Raw genomic sequence first — 18,692 nt, 5'->3', positions numbered from 1 at the left:
GACCCCCCCCTCCCCCCTTGGTAAAAATTCCTGGATCCGCGCCTTATACATGTACATGTACTCGTGAATTATTATATCGGAATCAAGATCACGGTCTCAGTATTGCAATAAAGTAGACTAGATGTGAATCTATCCCATGCTTTTTTTTTTAATATTTATATTTACTACTCTGAAATTAAAATCAGTGTCTTTTCTTTTATGGACATGGATTATATCGATCGTATCATATTAATTCTAAAGAATTTTTGAATGAATTTAAATGTTCCTGTATATTTGAAAAACTCCAAACAAGTTTGATCAACGTACATAAGAAAACGTTTAGATGAAACTATATATGTTCACTATCAAAGTATATAATAATGCATAAATTGACTTTTAAAAAAATCCTCTATGAATATATTAGAAATTAATTTATGTACTGTTTAACATAAAATTTATTTTAAAATAAAATAAATAGGGGAAATTCGACAGAATATTTTAATCATTTTATAATAGCTATGTGAAGTAATGTAAACGTTATTTTTTCCACGGGGTCACAATTCCACGGAATCACAAACTCTGTTCGATTCGCGGATATAAAATTATCTGAATTTTTGATTGCCTTTGCATGTCTTAAAGATTTTTAAATTTGTACGCTGTGATAAATTTTCACATATAGCGTTATCAATTAATCCCAAGATAAAAAAAAAAAATACGTCTACAGTATACTGGAAGGAGAGAGAGAGAGAGAGAGGGAGAGAGATTATTAACACCATCCAGAAAAATGGAAAATTATGGAAAGAGAATATAAACACCATAAAAACGAAAGAAAATTATTGAAAATAAATAGCTGTATATATATATATATATATATATATATATATATATATATATATATATATATATATATATATATATATATATATATATATATATATATATATATATTATATTATATTTCCAATCAAAATAACGTCTGAAGTACGTTACATGTACTCAAGAGATGATATAAAGGACGAATAAAAAATTAATTCTTATTATACTGTGTCACGACGATTCACGAAGAAAATTCACCGTAAGCAAATTTTACTTAACCGAATGTAATAATATTAGTTCTACATATGTGTATTAGGTGCATCTCTTTTACTATTAAATTTTTGGTGAAAAGTGAATATAATGTACTATAGAGTTATCTCTCTTGTGTCGTGCGGATAAGAACTGTAATTAGCACGACCGTCGTGCGAATAACGAAAATAATCGGCACGACCGTCGTGCCGATAGACACTTCCGAACTATTTTTGTCACATGAGGGTAAAGTTTATCAACAATATTTAACTTTTGCTTTTTTCCTGCTTTGAAAGCGTGTGTGGCAGTTTGATTGAACCCTAAGCTGTTAATTGTCTTAGATGTTACAATTATGAGACAAATGATGCACAGAAATGAGAAACTGTAGATCCCTTTAATAAAGTAATATGCATAATGTATGACAGAGGCTAAACCAGGACATGTACATGTGAGAGACTTTCATAATATGGATAAATTGAGTCCGAAGGAATTCGCCATTGTCAACGATTTAGCTAACCTTTTGCGTAAAAATGGTAAGTATATTTAATAATTTCAATTCTTATTACAAATTTTCCATCCTGAGTTTTGGACATGTAGTGATGTACATGTGTTTTACATATATTATGTGGTAATTAAGTTAATCATTTGACAGTTTGTTTTGTAGCTTTGATTTTTATTTATTTTCTTACTTGAACATAATAGGTTGCTTTACAGGGGAACAGATTCTGAATGGAAGCACTCAATTTTGTTTGACGACACAATCACTGGGTCAATTAAACAATGCATTTAGAAGATACAGTGAAACCAAGTATGACTTTGAAGCAAAGAAAGAAGTCGAGAGATCAAGACGAGGGTCAGGTAGAAGTCGAGAAAGGACAAACCATGAACAGGAGCAGTTCTATAGATGGAGGACCAATGCTCAGTTTCTGAATGATTTCATCACAAAAACTGCATCTCTGAAAGTGAGTAAAGAGTGTTAAAAAATGCAGTAGCAAGTGCTTATTGAATAAATGGTGAAATATTGTACATAAACCACAACATGTAACTGCATTGAAATATCATGTATAATTTTGTTAACTGGGGCATGTATTATTATTATTTTGAAAAGAATGGATTTTTTCTTATTTCTGCATTTTCTGTATGATGTACATTTCATTATACATGTATAATGAAAGATTTACCTAGAAATCTCATTTCCTCATTTGTTTTTGTGGTGAAATGACTCAATGAGCCTTATATCTTTTGACAATTTAAAAATGTTGTGGAACTCATGTTCCTGAAAAACTAGTAAAAAAAATAGGACAATTTTTGAAACCTCTATGCATTTTGTGTTCATTTAGATCATGTTAATGGTTTTATATTGTGGGATTTTCAGATAACTCATGGAACAGCTACGATGCAAGGTCCCATTTTAATTTCAAGATTTAAAAGTCTTCAGGTTCTGGAGCTGAAAAAGATTCCAACTCACATGTTGGAGGGATTGCACAAGCTAAGAGGACAACTCCATGTTGTAACTGTGACCAGATGTTTGCACACACTACAGGTACTTGTCAACATGTTTTAAAATTTTGATTTTGGACCCAAAACAATGGTAAAGAAAATGTTGTATATTTCTTCCCTTTTCATTCATTTGTATAAGACCCAAACAAAACAATTGAAAAGGAAGTGCTGCATTGCTGCCCTTTCTATACAAAGTTACATTCTTAACTATGAATCAGAAATTGAGCAATTAAGGTGTAGTTTAGTTAAATATTAAAGACTTCCTCTGTGCTAGATTCTAATTCCTGTGATGTGTAATGCTGCTGTTGCAATATGCCTGTATATAAAGTTTCCCTGAACATGAGGAAAATGCATGTGATAAGATATTTTAATCCTTTTCTACCCTCAGGAATTTCTGGAGACTTGTGGTGGGGACCAGAGTAACCCCATGTCATGGCCGCTTCTAACTGCTGCTTACTTTAGCTACAACTGGATATCCAAGCTGGATGCTTCTTTAGTGTGTACTTTATGTAGTATTTAATAGAAGCAATTTAAAAGTGCTTTAAAACAAAAATGAAATTGATGGAAAAAAAACTAATGGAAGAAAACAATACTGTATGTGATTCATAACCTTTTAATGAGTTTTTATTATTTTTTCAGAGACTTTTGCCAGGTTTACACATATTAGATCTTAGTCACAACAACATTGATAAAGTGGAGAGTTACCTTGAGGTATGCGAGATTTATGTAGAATGGTAAATATGAAAGAAGACACAACAATTTAACATGACATAATGTCATGTATGTCAGGAAAAACATGCTTTGTCTTCAGTTTTTTATAATACATGCTAGTTTTGTAACTATAGATATTCTTACTTTTAAATTTTGTGGAGAAAGTATATATCAGTTCCTTTCCATTGATTCAAATAAAATCTATAATTTTTCCCCAGTACTTGACAGAGTTGAGAAGAATTAACCTAGGATACAACATGCTGGATTCTGTGCCAACATTCTCCATCACAGTTCAAAGTAAACTAAAGACCCTGGTCATCAGAAACAATAATCTAGACAATCTTTCTGGTAAGTGTTAGTAATTTGTTACTGGAAATACAGTATAGTCCAGACCCAAAGTCAGGAAGACTTACAAGTTTTCTCTATGACATAGTGTTTCTGAATTTACTGATAATACAGTACAGCCTGGAACTACTGTCAGGACTATCTCCAGTAAGTACTGCAATACAGTGTAACTGATTGTTACTGACAACATAAAACCAGGAACAACAGTCTTAATAATCACTTTGGGAGGTTTCACTTTAACTTTGTGTTACTAATTGTTACTGATTATAGAAGATACTGTATACAGGGTTATTTTTGCCCCATTTTATTTTCGCCCTGTAACACTTGCAAGCAGTTTTGCCCCATTTTAAATTCACTCAGTCACAGTTCTGTTTAAGAAATTATACTGTGTTCTTTGAATTCACCCTGTTTTAAATTTGTTTACCTGTGAGTAGGGCGAAAGGGGCGAAAATAAAATGGGGACGAAAATTTTCCTGTATACAGTAGTCAGGAACAATAAGCAGTCTGATGGTTTGCCTTTGTAAAAGTACATGTATATTGATCTGACAGGACAGACTGACCTGTCATTGCCAAACTGATCATGACCACTGAAAATGAACTATGTTAGTAAGAAATGGGAATAATGGGATCAGAGTTTTGTATGTAATGTAACTAGTGTAATATCTAATGTGCAAAACAAAACCAGATTCTAGACTGGTCTGATACAATGCAGTGAATAAGCAATGCCCTGTCAGGTCAATCCACAGTGACAATACACATGTAAAATATTACACTTGGTTAGAAGAACCAGTAATAATAATCCTGTTTTAAATGAATATAAGTCTATCATATTTGTATTAATTGGCAGGAGTTGAGATGTTGGTCAATCTGGAGGAGTTAGATGCCTCAGAGAACTGTCTAGTGGATCACTCCTGTCTGGGAGTCTTCAACAAGCTTCACTCCCTTCATGTGGTAAATATAACCATACTTATGGTTATATACTGCTTGATTCCAAGTGCTCTTTGTCATTAGATATTAGCCGCTTTAAAAAAAATTCTTTTCTTATGATGACAATTTTTCCCAGATATACAAAATAATTGTAAATGTTAGCAGAATGAGAGGTGTATCTTAAAAATAATAAGCACAACATTTGTTGTTGACCTATCATATATGCTACACTGAAATATCATTACGACTTGAACTCTACCTGTATGAATTTACAAATCTGTGAATTTCAGATAAGTCTCCAAGGTAACCCGTTATGTTATCATCAACATCATAGAATCCGATCACTTCATCAGATGTCATCTAAAGCTATTACTACAAAAGAGGTATAATACAAAGTTCAGTAAGATCTCTAATACATGTGTATGTTGTACCTTTCACTATTAAATCAAAAATGTACTTTTGAGCACCAAGATAATTGGATTACATATCTTGTGAAGTTCATTACTTTTAAGGTACATGTTGTAGATTTTGTAATTTTTTTGATCATGTGACATTTTGTATTAACCAAGATAATGTAAACTATGCAAAGCAAAGTAACTCTAGGGCTACTGAATTTATGATTACTACATATTGTAAAAATGTGTTATTTTTTATGCCCTGCCATAGGCAGGGCATGTAGTGTTTGTCATATTTTTAGTTGAATATTATTTCTATATTCAAACATATACATGTATGTTAAATTCAAATTCCTCAGTTGATCACGCTTTAGCTTTTATTACATCCCTGATGTTGTTGTTGGTAATATACATGTTCCCAATTGTTACAGATAATTATGTTGTCGTATTCTATGAAATTCTATTTTGTTATTTGTAGGTTATTCTGGACGGCAAGCCAGTTAAACTAGCAGAAATCATGGTATGCACATGTAATGATGTATACATTTGTACATAATAGAACAGAAAAAGATACTGATTGTAACAGAAATATCACAATGTGTGTAAATTAATTAATTGTAATATTTAATCTTGTTTAAATTACCAAATTCTCCAAGAAATTCCATTCTTATACATATGCATGTACATGTATCTTAAGATTTTAAATGATATGATTTCATGATCTGAAAGTTATACCCATTTAGATGTTAGCCACACAGAATTTAGCAAATGAATTTGATGGTAAATACTAAGTTTCCATCTAAATTGGTATTCAAGGAGAGAAATTATCTCTGCTGATGTTAATTAATAACTTTAACTGCATGTATAATAAGCATTGTGACTTCTTTCACAGCACCTTCAGAGCACAGGAAAATTGTCCACAGACAAACAACCAGAGGAAAGGAGCTCCAGACAGTCAACAAATAACCCAAGGCTGGCTCAGAGTTACAAGTTTGATGACACAGATGACATTGCAGAATCAGTGTTGGTGGGGTCCCCAAGCAGGAGGAAAAGTAGAAAGAAGAAATTCCGAGGCAGAAATCAGAGGACAGACACAGAAGGAAGTGAGGTGACAGAAACCACAGATCAGTCCTCTCCAGAGAGTTCAAGAGGTCAGAATGAATATAATTATGAGTTTTGCTTTGGGGATGGGTGGGGGGTTGTCCTCACATTAGGAATATCCATCATTGAAGATGATCAAAAGAAAAAATTGTGTTCATTGTTTGAATTTAAGACTAGATCAAAAGAAAAAGTTTTATGATGAAGTGTCATAATACAGTGAAACCAATTTAGAGTGAAAACACCAGAAACATTTAAAATTGTTTTGTGGTGTCTGTAATTCACTTTATCTAATTGGTGACTCATTATTATTGTGTACTGGGTAGAAATAATACTGTCTTATGGATGAATTTGCTTTATATGTCTTTACTGTAAATGTGTTTTACTGTAATTGATTGTAGCATTCATATGAATTTGAAATCTTTCCTACAGTTCCATCACCAACTAGAATTGTAGAGGGGCAGGCATCAACTCGAGAAGAAATAGAAGTCTTGAGAGATCACTATGGTGTCAACTGGCTACAGGTATTGTGGAAATTCTCTAAAAAAAAACCATATGATATGGCACAGCACATTTGACTGTCATTCTTTCTTTGCTGAAAATAATTCAATGTGTACATGATGAAATACTGGACTAATAAAGATAGCTTCTCACCCTTCCCTGCTGAATGGAATAAAAAAGACATGTCTCTATCATATACATTTACTTCGCACTAGCCTTTTTTTCAAATGTGCTTTGTATTATGCAGGTGATATCTGCCAAAGAGTATGATGGCAGTATACAGGTTATTGAGAATGATGAACAAAAGTCATCTTTACTAACTTCTGTGCTTGATAATGAAAAACAGTCCAATCATATTCAAGACAAAACAAATTCAAAACAAGCCTATCACACAGAAGATGACATTTATTTGAATGAAAGCACAGCAGATGTTCATTATAGAGATGATGATATGGAGGATGATATTGAAGTTTTACATGTATCCAATGGATCTGGTAAGCATTATACATTGGGCTTTGATTGATATGCATAATGTATGTTTTTTGTAATTTTGATATATCAAATTATAAGTGCCAGTTATTTTCTTTTGCCAATTTCTTGTTTAATAATCCATATATGCATGTACATGGCAACAAACATTTCAGATTTCCCTTTCTTGTCCAAAGTGTTAGTACGTGTAGTTGCCTTCTTAGTCTTCCGATGGAAAGTTTGTTTGTGTCATCTTTTAAGTGTAATAATTGATGTCTCTGTTACAGACACCATCATAAAGACCACCTCCTCAGATTTCTCCACCCTTTCCAGTGAACGCCCGGACTATAACAGGATGAACAGCTCAAAGGGAGCTGAGTGGGATCGAGATGACGAGGAAAAATTAGCTCTTTATGGTAATGTGTTAGGGATGCTGATTTCTTTGTATGTAACTGTATTACAATGTATACATGTATTATATATGTAAATTTATGTGATTTGTGGCGATAGTTCGCCCGACATTTGAGTTACTGATCATTCTTGAACAAAAAAAAGGGAAACCTGTTTCATATCCTTATAGGATATGACAATAAATACATTTGATAGAGTCATGATTAATATTGAGAATACATATACATGTACATGTATTATCTTTGAAAGATTTTTGTAGGATGCACTATCACTGAGTTTCAAGAGTAGGAGTAGATAGAAATTAATCAAGGTTTTTTCACTATCCCAGTGTGCTATGATTGCTTGCATAAAAACCATTACAAATTTAATACAAGTAATTTCGTAGGATACAAAGTAATAATTGCATAATTTTTGACAGGGGAGGAATGCGAGCCATTTATTGTAATGTTACCTGATGCTGATCTAAAAGTTTTGCTTGTAACCCTCAACCAGCGCTACCTGATTGAAAAAGATATTGATGGGAAGATTAAGGAGATGTTGGATCTCAGATGTCTATTGTCATTCAAGGTATTAATTTGGCTTAAAACATTCAAGTATGCTCTAAACTGTAAAATTATACATGTAATATACAACATATTTCTTTGTAAAAAGAAGTTTTGAAATTGAAAAGTATTTATTTTTAAAAAATTTTGAACAAAGAAAAATTATATGTAAATTTAGAATAAGTGCACATAATCTCAGAATTGAAAGTGGAAGATATGAAAAAAATGTAAACACAGAAGGACAGCAAACCACCCTTGCAAGAAATGAAAGGATTTGTAGAATGTGCGACATGAATTGTGTGGAAGATGAGATTCACTCACTGATTGAATGTCCATTATATAAACATGATAGACATGAATTTTTTGAGAATATTGCTAAAAATAATAAAAAAATTTATTGTTTAACAAATAAAGAAAAATTTTTGTGGATTATGTCTATTGAGAATGATATATTGCTTATCAAGTTGGGTAATTTTCTAATCAATATTTTTAAAATAAGAAATAGTGAATTATATAATGTTAAAAAGAACCAAATAAATGCAAAAGAGTAATAATATTAAATTATTAATACTCTAGTACACATATACATGTTACAAATCTTTGTACGTTTGCTAATTATATATATGTATATATATATATTTTTTAAAGCATTTATTATTGGTAATCCCCATCTGCTATAATCATCATCATCTTCTTTAGTTAGTTTCTTTTCTTTTCTCTTAATATCGACATGTTGTTACTATCAATTTTGAATTTCTTCTTGTGTATATAATTCTTTACTTGTATGCCCTGAGGGGCCCCAAATTGGGATCAATAAATCTTATCTTATAGGGGGTAAAACTTGTCTAAAGTAGACGTCAGTGGTTTAGATTGGCAAAAACCTGAATGAAAAATGTTTTAGAAAGAGAGAAAAATATTTGTGAATAAAACTATTTTGTAAATGCACAAGATATCAGAATGCAAACTTGGCTTATGTTAAAGGCTGTACAAATTTTGGATTAAATTTACAGATTGAAGTGGAAGATGTGACTCATGCAAATTTAGTTGATGAAAAAGTCCCTGTGTTCAGGGCTAAGTTTGATTACATGAAGAAAGACAGGCGTGAAAGAGTCTTTATAATGGAGAACACTGCAGCAGCCAATGTTAGTCAAGAATGCTCTTTTTTTGTCAATTCTTAATTCTAAATTACTATATACATGTAACAGTATTTAATATTAAACTTGCATGTTTCTAATCAACATTTTTTGCTGGGTTTTTAGTTAAATATAGTGAACTTAACAGGAAATCATATACATTATAAGAGGAGTATCTGAGGAGTATTGAAAAATGCATTTTTCAGCCATCATTGTACAATGTATATGAATCTGTGATGTTCAATATTTCTAATTTATTCATAGGAATTTGAGGAACTACTAAGACCAATTGTTGAAGCTAAAGAGGCAGAGAATAGAAAGAAAAATCTTTTACAGGTACATATGTACTGGGTATACAGTGGCGCCGCGGTAATCCGGACGCTTCACCTTCCGGACGATATTTTTTGGGAACCGATATTTTCCACGTTATTCTGTCTCATTAATCCGGAAATGCGTGTTCCAGATCCGGACGGTCAATTTCTACTACAAAACGTAATATTTCATTGAAAAATGACTCGTTTATCCGGACGGTAATTTTTGGAGGAGCGACTTTTTCACACCTTTCTTGCAGTAGTGACAATTGTTGTAAAAGCATTGTTCGTGGAATCAGTTTGAAGGCGGTTACCTGTGACCTCCAAACAATAGCGTCTATAATTAGCGTGTGTTAAAACTGTTAACCTCAAATAATAAATACTATAAACTCGAAGAATTAAGCTTATACTGCGCATTAATTAAAAATAAATCCATTCAGTATAGAATTAATTGCTACCATGTATAAATTTATGAGAATTTTGGAGAGATGTAAATGAAATGAATAATACATGTAAATCACGAGATTTCGTTGTGGTATTGAGTTGCATAAGTTTATCAAAATACAATTTTCCATTTCTCAAAGCGTACATTATTTGAAACATTTTTTTTTTCTTTTCATAAGACAATTTATAAGGATACATAGTTCAAGAAAATATCTTTCTATTTAATGCACTAAGAAATACGTAACTGGCGTTAGTTATAAATGCCGATCATGTTTTTTCAAGGTATATAACTTAAGAGTTTATAGAAAAAAATATGAAAATCCTGAATATGGCTTGTGTTTATGTTGAATGTGTACAATACGTACACTGATGACAGTGTTCAGTTACTTACTTTCCTATGTAGAAAATATATGCGGTTAGTCATTTGAACATTCTCAATGGTGATAATGAACAGTTTTACCTAATATGAGCTTGAATAAACCCTAAACAAAAAATGTGCCGAAATAAAACAGTAGCAGATCAAAATTTGGTCAGCCCATGTAACCAGACATCAAATAAAAGGCTAGTAAATTTTCCTGTGTTAAAAAAGGAAGTATGGACATAAAATTGCTTATCCATTTTTCATCGTGTAGTAAATAAATTACATTTTATTTTTTTTTTCTTTTATAGATATTAATTATTTCTTTTAAAACTACAAAAATAAAATCAATAAATCAAGGTAAAATGAAGGTTTTTTCTTTGCCTTCACATTATACCACTATACATGCTTTAAAAGGGTCTTTTTAGAAGTGATTCACTTATCTGGACGATTCATTTATCCGGACGATTTCGTTGGGGACGGAGGCGTCTAGATTAACGAGGCGCCACTGTATATTGATGTAAGCTTTCAAAAAGAAAACTGATTCTGTAAACAAAACAAAAGACAAACTTCTAGGTCAAAGCTTCATAATTTAATACAATATATCTTTAAAATGTTGCTTCCATTTCAGTGTTTGAAATGTTCAAAAGAGGTATGTAAACAGGATGTGGACATCTCAGAACATGTATTTGACAAGAAAGACAAAACTGCAGAACCAGGTATATCATTGGAATGAATTGATATGAAAAATGACATTTTTTAAATGTATATATTCAGCCTTTCACTCTATATTCAAACAGCACAAATTGCTGCAGTAAATAAGTACTCATTATCCTATTTATACTTTCACTTATAATTCTAGGGGTGAGATACCAGTGTCCTCACTGTGGGAGTAAGATGATGATGGAGGTGGCCCAGGAGGAGAAAAATGAGGTTCCTGTTTCCCAGGGGGCTCAACCCTCCAGCAATGGAGATGACATGAAACAGGAGGGGTAATATATTTTCTTATATTTTTAGCGAGGGGGGGGGGGGGGGGTAACAGTGAATGATTGTTTAAACTGTGTATATAAATTTGTCCACTTTTACCCTAAGCTTGTCTAACTTTGATTATATTTCTGTATGAATGTGGATTTACTTTACAAATGCATGTAAAAATTCACATGATTTATGTTTTTCTTTCACCAGGAAAAAAGATGAATCAGAACTTTCAGGTAAGTGAAAACTTAAGAGTCAGAAAATTTTTCTATTTTCCATTTTCATTGTTTATAGTACTACATACAGTATATAGTATAAGGAATTATGCTAAATTAATGTTATGTACATATAAATAACATGGAATGATATTCTGATTGAATTTTTTTTTTCTCTTTCAGGAAGTTTGACCAGGCCTAGGACCTATGCATTCAGTGATGTCATGTCACATTCAGACATTGGAAAAATACTGACAACTCCAGAGATAACCAGATCTAATTCCACAGGGAAAGCTCTTAGTGAAAAACAAAAGGAAGAGGAGAGCGCAAATCTTATCAATTCATGGTCAGATGTAAAGTCTTCCGAACAGAGTCAGCGAAAAAGTCGAAATTCTGTAGACAGTGATATCTCATTGATAACCAATCCGAGTGATGCTAGCATATCTGTGATATCCGAATCAAGTGTTGAAACAATATCTGAACCACCCCAAAATGGTGACAATAGTTATTTTGTGACATCAACTCCACAAAAGCAAGATAAAGGTGAAAATGGCAATGTAGCAGTTCCTAGGAGTTTGAATTTGAATGGAATCATTGAGGAAGAGGACATGACCCCTGTGGGGTCACCACTGTCCAATAGTATTTGTTCTAGCATGGTATCTAGTATGTATGAAAATTCTTTGTCCATTAATATTGACAATCAGGAATATTCTCCACAAAAGGATACAAGTCAGACTGTGATGAATGAGTGTTCAGATCGAGAAAACAACAATGGAGATACAAGTATTTATTCCCAGTTTAAGACCGAGGAAGAATCAGTTGACAATAGTTCTAGTTACGAAACTTGTGATCAAAATAGCACCCAAGACAGTATAACCCAGAAGGTGGGGGCAGTGTTGAATGGAGTTGATGAAGCAGACAGTTCTGCAGTGATGAATGAATCTGGTTATGATTGGTTGAAAAACCTGGACAATCTGCACCATGTTGACTTGAGTGTTGTTGATCACAAGTTACAGCTGTACTTAGATATGAATGTTTTTGAGGAATCTGAGAGTGTGCAGTTTTGTATACAAGTAAGTAAAGAGAACATTTTACCTTAAAACATTGGGATACTGTAAATGTTTTTATTTTAGCAGTAATCTCATGCTTGCCTGGTTTAGCTTCCTCACTTCTAATATATGTCTATACTCTATACACATGATTTCTAATGATGCAATTCCCATTTGTGCTAATTCATTACTGAGCGATATTGTTTATCATGTTTATAGTACAAAATCTCCTAAATTTTGAATGTACAATTTTGGCATATTGTTTTGTTCCTATTGGTTCTCTAAAAGTTTTCTCACTCTGTGTGTCTATCTGTGTTAGGTTCTCATTCTGTTCCCTAGATGAGCTTAAGTACTCTATGAAATTAAATCACCCTTGCTATAAAACCTTTGAATTTCAAGTCTTCAATTTACATATGAATTTATCTAGAAATGTACATAATACAGTTGTTTTCTATAAACTACATGTATTTCTTGCAATGTTTGAGGATCAGGTATTTGGGTTATCAGGTCCCATGGGATTATAGGCATTTTGTTTCATGGACTCTTTTAATTATGCTTAATATATTAAGGTTTGGTTCATCAATAAGCTACTATGCATGTAATTATTGTGCAAAGATAATTTTGCAAAAGGGCTGATTTCAATAATATATATGCCATGATCAAATGCTTAATACATGTAATATCCTATGAACATTTTACAATAGACCAAATATATGAAGGTAGACCTCAGTTGGTGATTTGGCTATTTACAGTGTTGATTTCAGTTGGTGTTTTGGCTATTTACAGTGTTGATTTCAGTTGGTGATTTAGCTATTTACAGTGTTGATTTCAGTTGGTGATTTGGCTATTTACAGTGTTGATTTCTGTGGGTGATTTGGCTATTTACAGTGTTGATTTCAGTTGGTGTTTTGGCTATTTACAGTGTTGATTTCAGTTGGTGTTTTGGCTATTTACAGTGTTGATTTCAGTGGGTGATTTGGCTGTTTACAGTGTTGATTTCAGTTGGTGTTTTGGCTATTTACAGTGTTGATTTCAGTTGATGATTTGGCTATTTACAGTGTTCTACTGTCCAGTACATGAGATCTTCTGAGTTCCAATCCTATCTCATCTTCTCAACCAGCAGAATCCTAATCATTGAAATCTCAGATCCAGACACAGGGTAAGAATTACAAGACATAGGAATGGTGTGTTTATTTTCTCTGTCAGATTAATCTTGTTGTTAGACTCTAAGTAATCCATAATGCAACAGACTGATCCACAATACTCCATATAGTCCTGAAGAAGAAAATAAAGAGTTCATATTTTGATGTTGATAAACTCAAAATGCATGGACAGTCAAGAGTACTAATTCTTTCATTGATAATTAATGTATTTTACCATGTAGGGTTAAAATGTTTATCAGAATATAGTAAAATACATTTTGATTCATGTGCACATTTTGACAACATAGGGAGAATACTGATGGATTGTCCTGCATTGAGAATCAGCCAATCACTGAGTTGTGTTATATTGACATCGGACTAGGTTATCAGAGCGTCAGACTGGAGTTTGATACAATGTGTTCCAGCTACAGCTTCCTGATCAGAGATGAAGAGAGATGTAAATCATTCATCAGTTTGGTTACAGGTATGTCATCTGTTCACGGGCTTAGAATAGCTTTTGTCTGATGAAATGTGTAATATGATGGTAAGGATAAGGTGCATGTATAGAAATAGTTTCAGAAACAATTGCCAGATTTTGAAATTTGGTATTACCATACTTTTATAGCTTTGAGGAATTTTTAAAAAGACAGTATTGAAGGCCTGAAAAATAAAATTTACATGATAAGAGTGAGATTCAGTTCTGTTTGTTTGTTTGTCTGTCTGCAAATTTCTCCTAGGCCTTGAAGTTTGGACTTAAAGATGTAGCAGTTTTGCCAGATATTTGATAGTTTTTCATAAATATTTATGAAGATGAAAATTCTGCAGAAGTACGTATTTCTGTGTGGTATTAATTTATGCTATGCACATGCTCACAGTTTTGGCATGGAAATTTGTCCCATCCTATTTAAAGTACATTAAAGGCATAAAGTGTTATCTAAAAATCTGCATAATCTTCTACCCATGGATTGAATAGAAATTATGATTCTGTGGAATTGACCTCGAGGAAAAAAGTATGGTTACTGTATGTTAGCTTTATCATTATGGAAATTATCCACAGCTTCTTTCTGCTGATGAATTTATTTTGTTAATGTCTTACAGAAATTATCCAGGATACAGCTTTCAGTGAGGAGAGTAAACTGGAGGGGATAAGTAAGTTTAACGCTGACACACTTTGTAATCTACAGGACACGGTCTGGTGGAAGTTCAAACACAACCTCACCGAGGATGACAACAAGTTTGACCTAGTTAGATACCTGTCTGGAACATTTATCACAGGTAAGTTAGTTAGATATTTAAGTTGAGAGTGTTGTAAAGTTACCAAGGTTATTTCTTTTTTAATCCATAAAGTACAATGCCTTATACATTTTGAGGCATTTACTTATACCTTGCAAGAGTTATAATTTTTGCGGATTAAAAATTGGCGATTTTATGTTTTGAGTTTTTCTTCAAAATTTATACAAGCAGAAATTAATTCAAATGTCACATGAAGTAGTCAATTCCTTGATCTCTCACCTACTGTGACATACGTGTAGTTATGCATAGCCGTGAACAAAATCCATGCATCAAACTCAAGGATAACAACATTCAATGTAAGGCATAAATGATCGGATTTTTTATTTACACATTTAAATGCATCTATATGTTAACTTCTTTATTACAACAGAAAACACAGATGACACCAGATCTGTGGGTCTGGCTGTGACAGAAATGTATATCTCTCTAGTCGTAGAAAATCATCAGTGGCCATTACCAAGGTTACAGTCAGCTTTACCTGAACACATCAAAGGACAACAGTTTGTTCTCCTGGACAGACAGAAAATTAACAACATTGCTTCTGTGGTAAGTTGACAAGAAACTGAAAATTTAGGCTTATTCCTTGGCCTATCTCACATGGTCTTCAATCAAAGATGGGAAAGATTTTGATATAAGAGAGTGGTTTAATAACTGAAGATGTTAAAATAAAAACATAGCATTTTTTTATTGTCCGTAAATTTGAATGAAGAATTGGCTACTTACATGTTTAACTGTTTTGCTATTAACTGCATTTTGCTTATGTAAATGACTACTGGAGCTAGGGAATAAATACATGTATAAATAATCATTTGTCTTTATGTTACAGCAAATGTGCATAATTGTTTTTAGGCATCACTAGTTTTTATGTCATGGTAATTTTTTTTCTTCATTTTTTAGGAGGTATGTCAGTCAACCGGTGCTAAAGTGAAGATTAATTTCTTTAATGAAGAATCTCAAGAAGAGGCTCAATGGTTCATTGCCATGGAAACCAGCATTAGTACAAGGTCATTGTTGGACTCAATTCGTGAACCCTGGGAAGCTGCTTTTGGGGTTGAAATGGAAATTATTCCGACAGAATTTGAGGAAGTGTCCTAAGCCAAACATATAGTCATTTTATTTTGTTCTAGTCAACACTGTATTTCCCAATACAGCAATACAGAGGAAAGTTTTTTAATGGAAATTTTTTTTTAACATTTCAGTTAGATTGTCTTTTTATGTGGAAGAAAAAATCCTTAAGGTTAAAACCTGAACTCTAAAAGATATTTTATTTTGAAATTGGTTGTCAATGGGGTAAGGTATTAGTATGTATATGTCCATTTAAAGTGTCTCAAGCGTTGCAATGTTTGAACAAATATTATGGCTACTCAGAGAATTCTTTTACAAAGTACATGTATCCAGATAATTCAGTATTATCCATTATAATCGAGTATATTTTTACCTTTAAATTGTATTCCAAGTTTTAACTTGCTGTAGCTTATGGTGACTTGTCAGTTATGTGTATTATGAAACTCACTGTTAAACATTTTATTAACCATCTACCAATGCAGCAATATAAACGAATATTGTTAAAAAAGTCTTACCCTTGTACTGTAAGTGCATACATTGTATTTATGTTTTAACAACATTCCAACTTCTATTTATAATTGACAGTTTGTTTTTTAATTCTGCTTCCTCTTTGTTATGCTGTTCATTTGAAACAGACAATCCAAGTTTTACCTCAAATTTTTATCAAGTTTTCTCTTTACTTGTTAAGTTTAATTTTAGAACTTCACTAAACATGGATATCTACACGTTGGCTATAGAATGCTTCAAGTGTTAGAAACTTGGGGTGTTTAAATCCTTATCATAAACCGTTACTGCTTCCAGTAATAAGAGATGTTAATATATACACTATTGTAGCAATGTCAGAGAAAAAGGAAACAAATCATAACTCACTGTCCCTTACAATCAACTACCGGTACAGAAGCTTTATATTTCTGAAAAGAGGACTTTATTAAATTGAATATATTGTAATTAGGGTTTTAGTTTAAGACTGCCATTGTGTATTATATTTATTTTTTTTAGTGTATTTGAAATATTATTGTAAGTTTTGATACAATTTTATTCAGATTTTAAAAACAAATAACAGAGAATGTAACCATTGCAACTTTTAAAGGTTTCAAATTCAAAGAAATTTTGAAAGTTCAAAGAAATCCTAAAAGAGAGAAAATGTATGTTTATTGAGTACAAATAGAAGTTAGAAAACTCTTAAGTCATTTAAACATTGAAATTTGGATGATCATACATATATTACATTTGTGCATTTAATAGAAAGATGGACATTGTACTTAGTTAAAGTGATACTCAGTTAAGTTAACATTTTTACCCTGCCTTTAATTTATTTCAAAGCACAGGCCTGTGATATTAAGTGCTATCAATGTCTTCTCTGACTTGAATTTTGCTGCAGTGTTTTAATGCAAATATCATTTCTTCTTGCCTAACTTGAGTTCTGGCCAAGTCATAAATATCTATGTGCTTGTGGTCTGACGTATGCATATAGTGTGGCAAATATAGTCATTTATATAGTGAAGTGACAATAGTGTACATGTAAATTAATGCAATTTTTAATAAATATGGAAGGAGTGTCAGTGTCAGTACTTTCATCTCACCTGAGCCAAAAAGAAAGTGCAAATCTGTCAGTATTTTCATTTTCTTAAAGAATGTAGTTAGCTCACCTGAGCCAAAGGCTCAAATGAGCTTTTCTGATTGAAGATTGCCCAGCATCTGTCTGTCTGTCAGTTGTGTTTTGTGTTGTCTGTAAACTCCATATTTTCAACTTCTTCCCAGAACCACTGGGCTAATTTCAACCAAACTTGTCACAATTAAAGCATCCTTGGGTGAAGAGGATTCATGTTTATTCAATTGAATGGTCACACCCTCATTCACGGGGAGATCATGAAGAATTGGTGAAAATTTAAAGCAATATGAGCTGCAACTTTGATGTTGGAGATTTTTGTTGCAATATTGTAATTAACTATTTCAATGCCAGAAAAAAACATTTATAAACTTCTGTTGTTCATTTTGTGAAGGAAGAACTATTTAAAAGCTTTTCTTTAATTGAAGCAAAATGACATTATAGTCATCCTGATTTCTTATATAATACTATACATTCTATTGTACAGAAATCTTTCTTCTGAAAAAAAATTAATACTTTATTTTAGTCTAATTGATCATAAACGTTTAAATTACATACAGATTTATCATAATAGCACATATTAACAGCAAAATAAAATGCTCAAAAACGCAGCTCATATTGCTTTAATGGCATCATTTAAAAATTTTCTTCTCAAGAACAACTGGCCAGAAAGGATGAAGCTTACATGAAAGCTTCATTATATAGTGAAGATTCATTTTGTTCAAATTATGATCCTCAGGAGATAGGATGGGGTCTTTGGCAAAGGTGTAGATTCAAGTATGTTCAAATCATGGCTGCTGGGGTTAGCCTTATTGCAATCTAAGTACTTAATGATTTATTTTTCAAAAATACACTGTACCTCATTAAAAAGCCCTATTTTGCAGAAAAACAAAAGAACAACCAAATAAAATAATACAGTAAAACACGCTTACAAACAAAGTGCCAGGGATGGCCGATTTTGCTTTGTTATAAGTGAAATTCATTATATCCACTAAGTTCATAATATATTTTAAAGTCACGGGGAATGAAAATCACTTCGCTGTAAGGGTCTATTCATTATAAGTGTGTTCGCTTTAAGTGTGATTTACTGTACAACTCTACCAAAGTTCACCTTATTCTTGAACCACTTCTGTGACAGCATGTTCATGTATGTGTA

The 18,692-nt window shown here is 32.2% G+C and overlaps 1 protein-coding gene across 2 annotated transcripts; it reads left to right on the top strand.

Annotated features, from left to right (window-relative positions):
* Positions 1 to 1,370: 1,370 nt before the first annotated feature.
* LOC133186617 (serine/threonine-protein kinase 11-interacting protein-like) lies at positions 1,371 to 17,485 on the top strand. Of its 2 annotated transcripts, none has more exons than XM_061321861.1 (25): positions 1,371 to 1,577; positions 1,759 to 2,006; positions 2,420 to 2,587; positions 2,933 to 3,040; positions 3,184 to 3,255; positions 3,474 to 3,603; positions 4,448 to 4,551; positions 4,818 to 4,910; positions 5,401 to 5,442; positions 5,815 to 6,073; positions 6,453 to 6,544; positions 6,769 to 7,015; positions 7,277 to 7,405; positions 7,819 to 7,967; positions 8,953 to 9,084; positions 9,340 to 9,411; positions 10,820 to 10,907; positions 11,051 to 11,180; positions 11,374 to 11,399; positions 11,562 to 12,451; positions 13,486 to 13,586; positions 13,878 to 14,053; positions 14,668 to 14,844; positions 15,233 to 15,408; positions 15,760 to 17,485. In XM_061321861.1, exons 1-25 carry the CDS (start codon positions 1,463 to 1,465, stop codon positions 15,955 to 15,957), a joined length of 4,122 nt encoding a protein of 1,373 aa, XP_061177845.1. In that variant the 5' UTR covers positions 1,371 to 1,462; the 3' UTR covers positions 15,958 to 17,485. The 2 variants fall into 2 exon arrangements, with proteins under 2 accessions (XP_061177845.1, XP_061177838.1); XM_061321854.1 differs by having other exon boundaries at positions 1,747 to 2,006.
* The last annotated feature ends 1,207 nt before the right edge of the window (positions 17,486 to 18,692 follow it).

This window comes from Saccostrea echinata, unplaced genomic scaffold, assembly GCF_033153115.1.
Source record: "Saccostrea echinata isolate AGI-Se365-2 ecotype Australia unplaced genomic scaffold, CSIRO_AGI_Sech_v1 ptg000001l, whole genome shotgun sequence".
NCBI classification, from domain to species: domain Eukaryota; kingdom Metazoa; phylum Mollusca; class Bivalvia; order Ostreida; family Ostreidae; genus Saccostrea; species Saccostrea echinata.
The sequence above is the reverse complement of the archived record's forward strand: the minus strand, read 5'-3'. Positions and strand labels throughout refer to the sequence as shown.

Excerpts from the sequence above, each read along its gene's own strand:
- LOC133186617 (XM_061321854.1), top strand. The coding sequence starts at position 1,463 with ATGACAGAGGCTAAACCAGGACATGTACATGTGAGAGACTTTCATAAT. Across the intron at positions 9,412-10,819 it reads GAAAGAAAAATCTTTTACAG|TGTTTGAAATGTTCAAAAGA; the intron begins GTACATATGTAC and ends CTTCCATTTCAG. Across the intron at positions 14,054-14,667 it reads ATTCATCAGTTTGGTTACAG|AAATTATCCAGGATACAGCT; the intron begins GTATGTCATCTG and ends AATGTCTTACAG.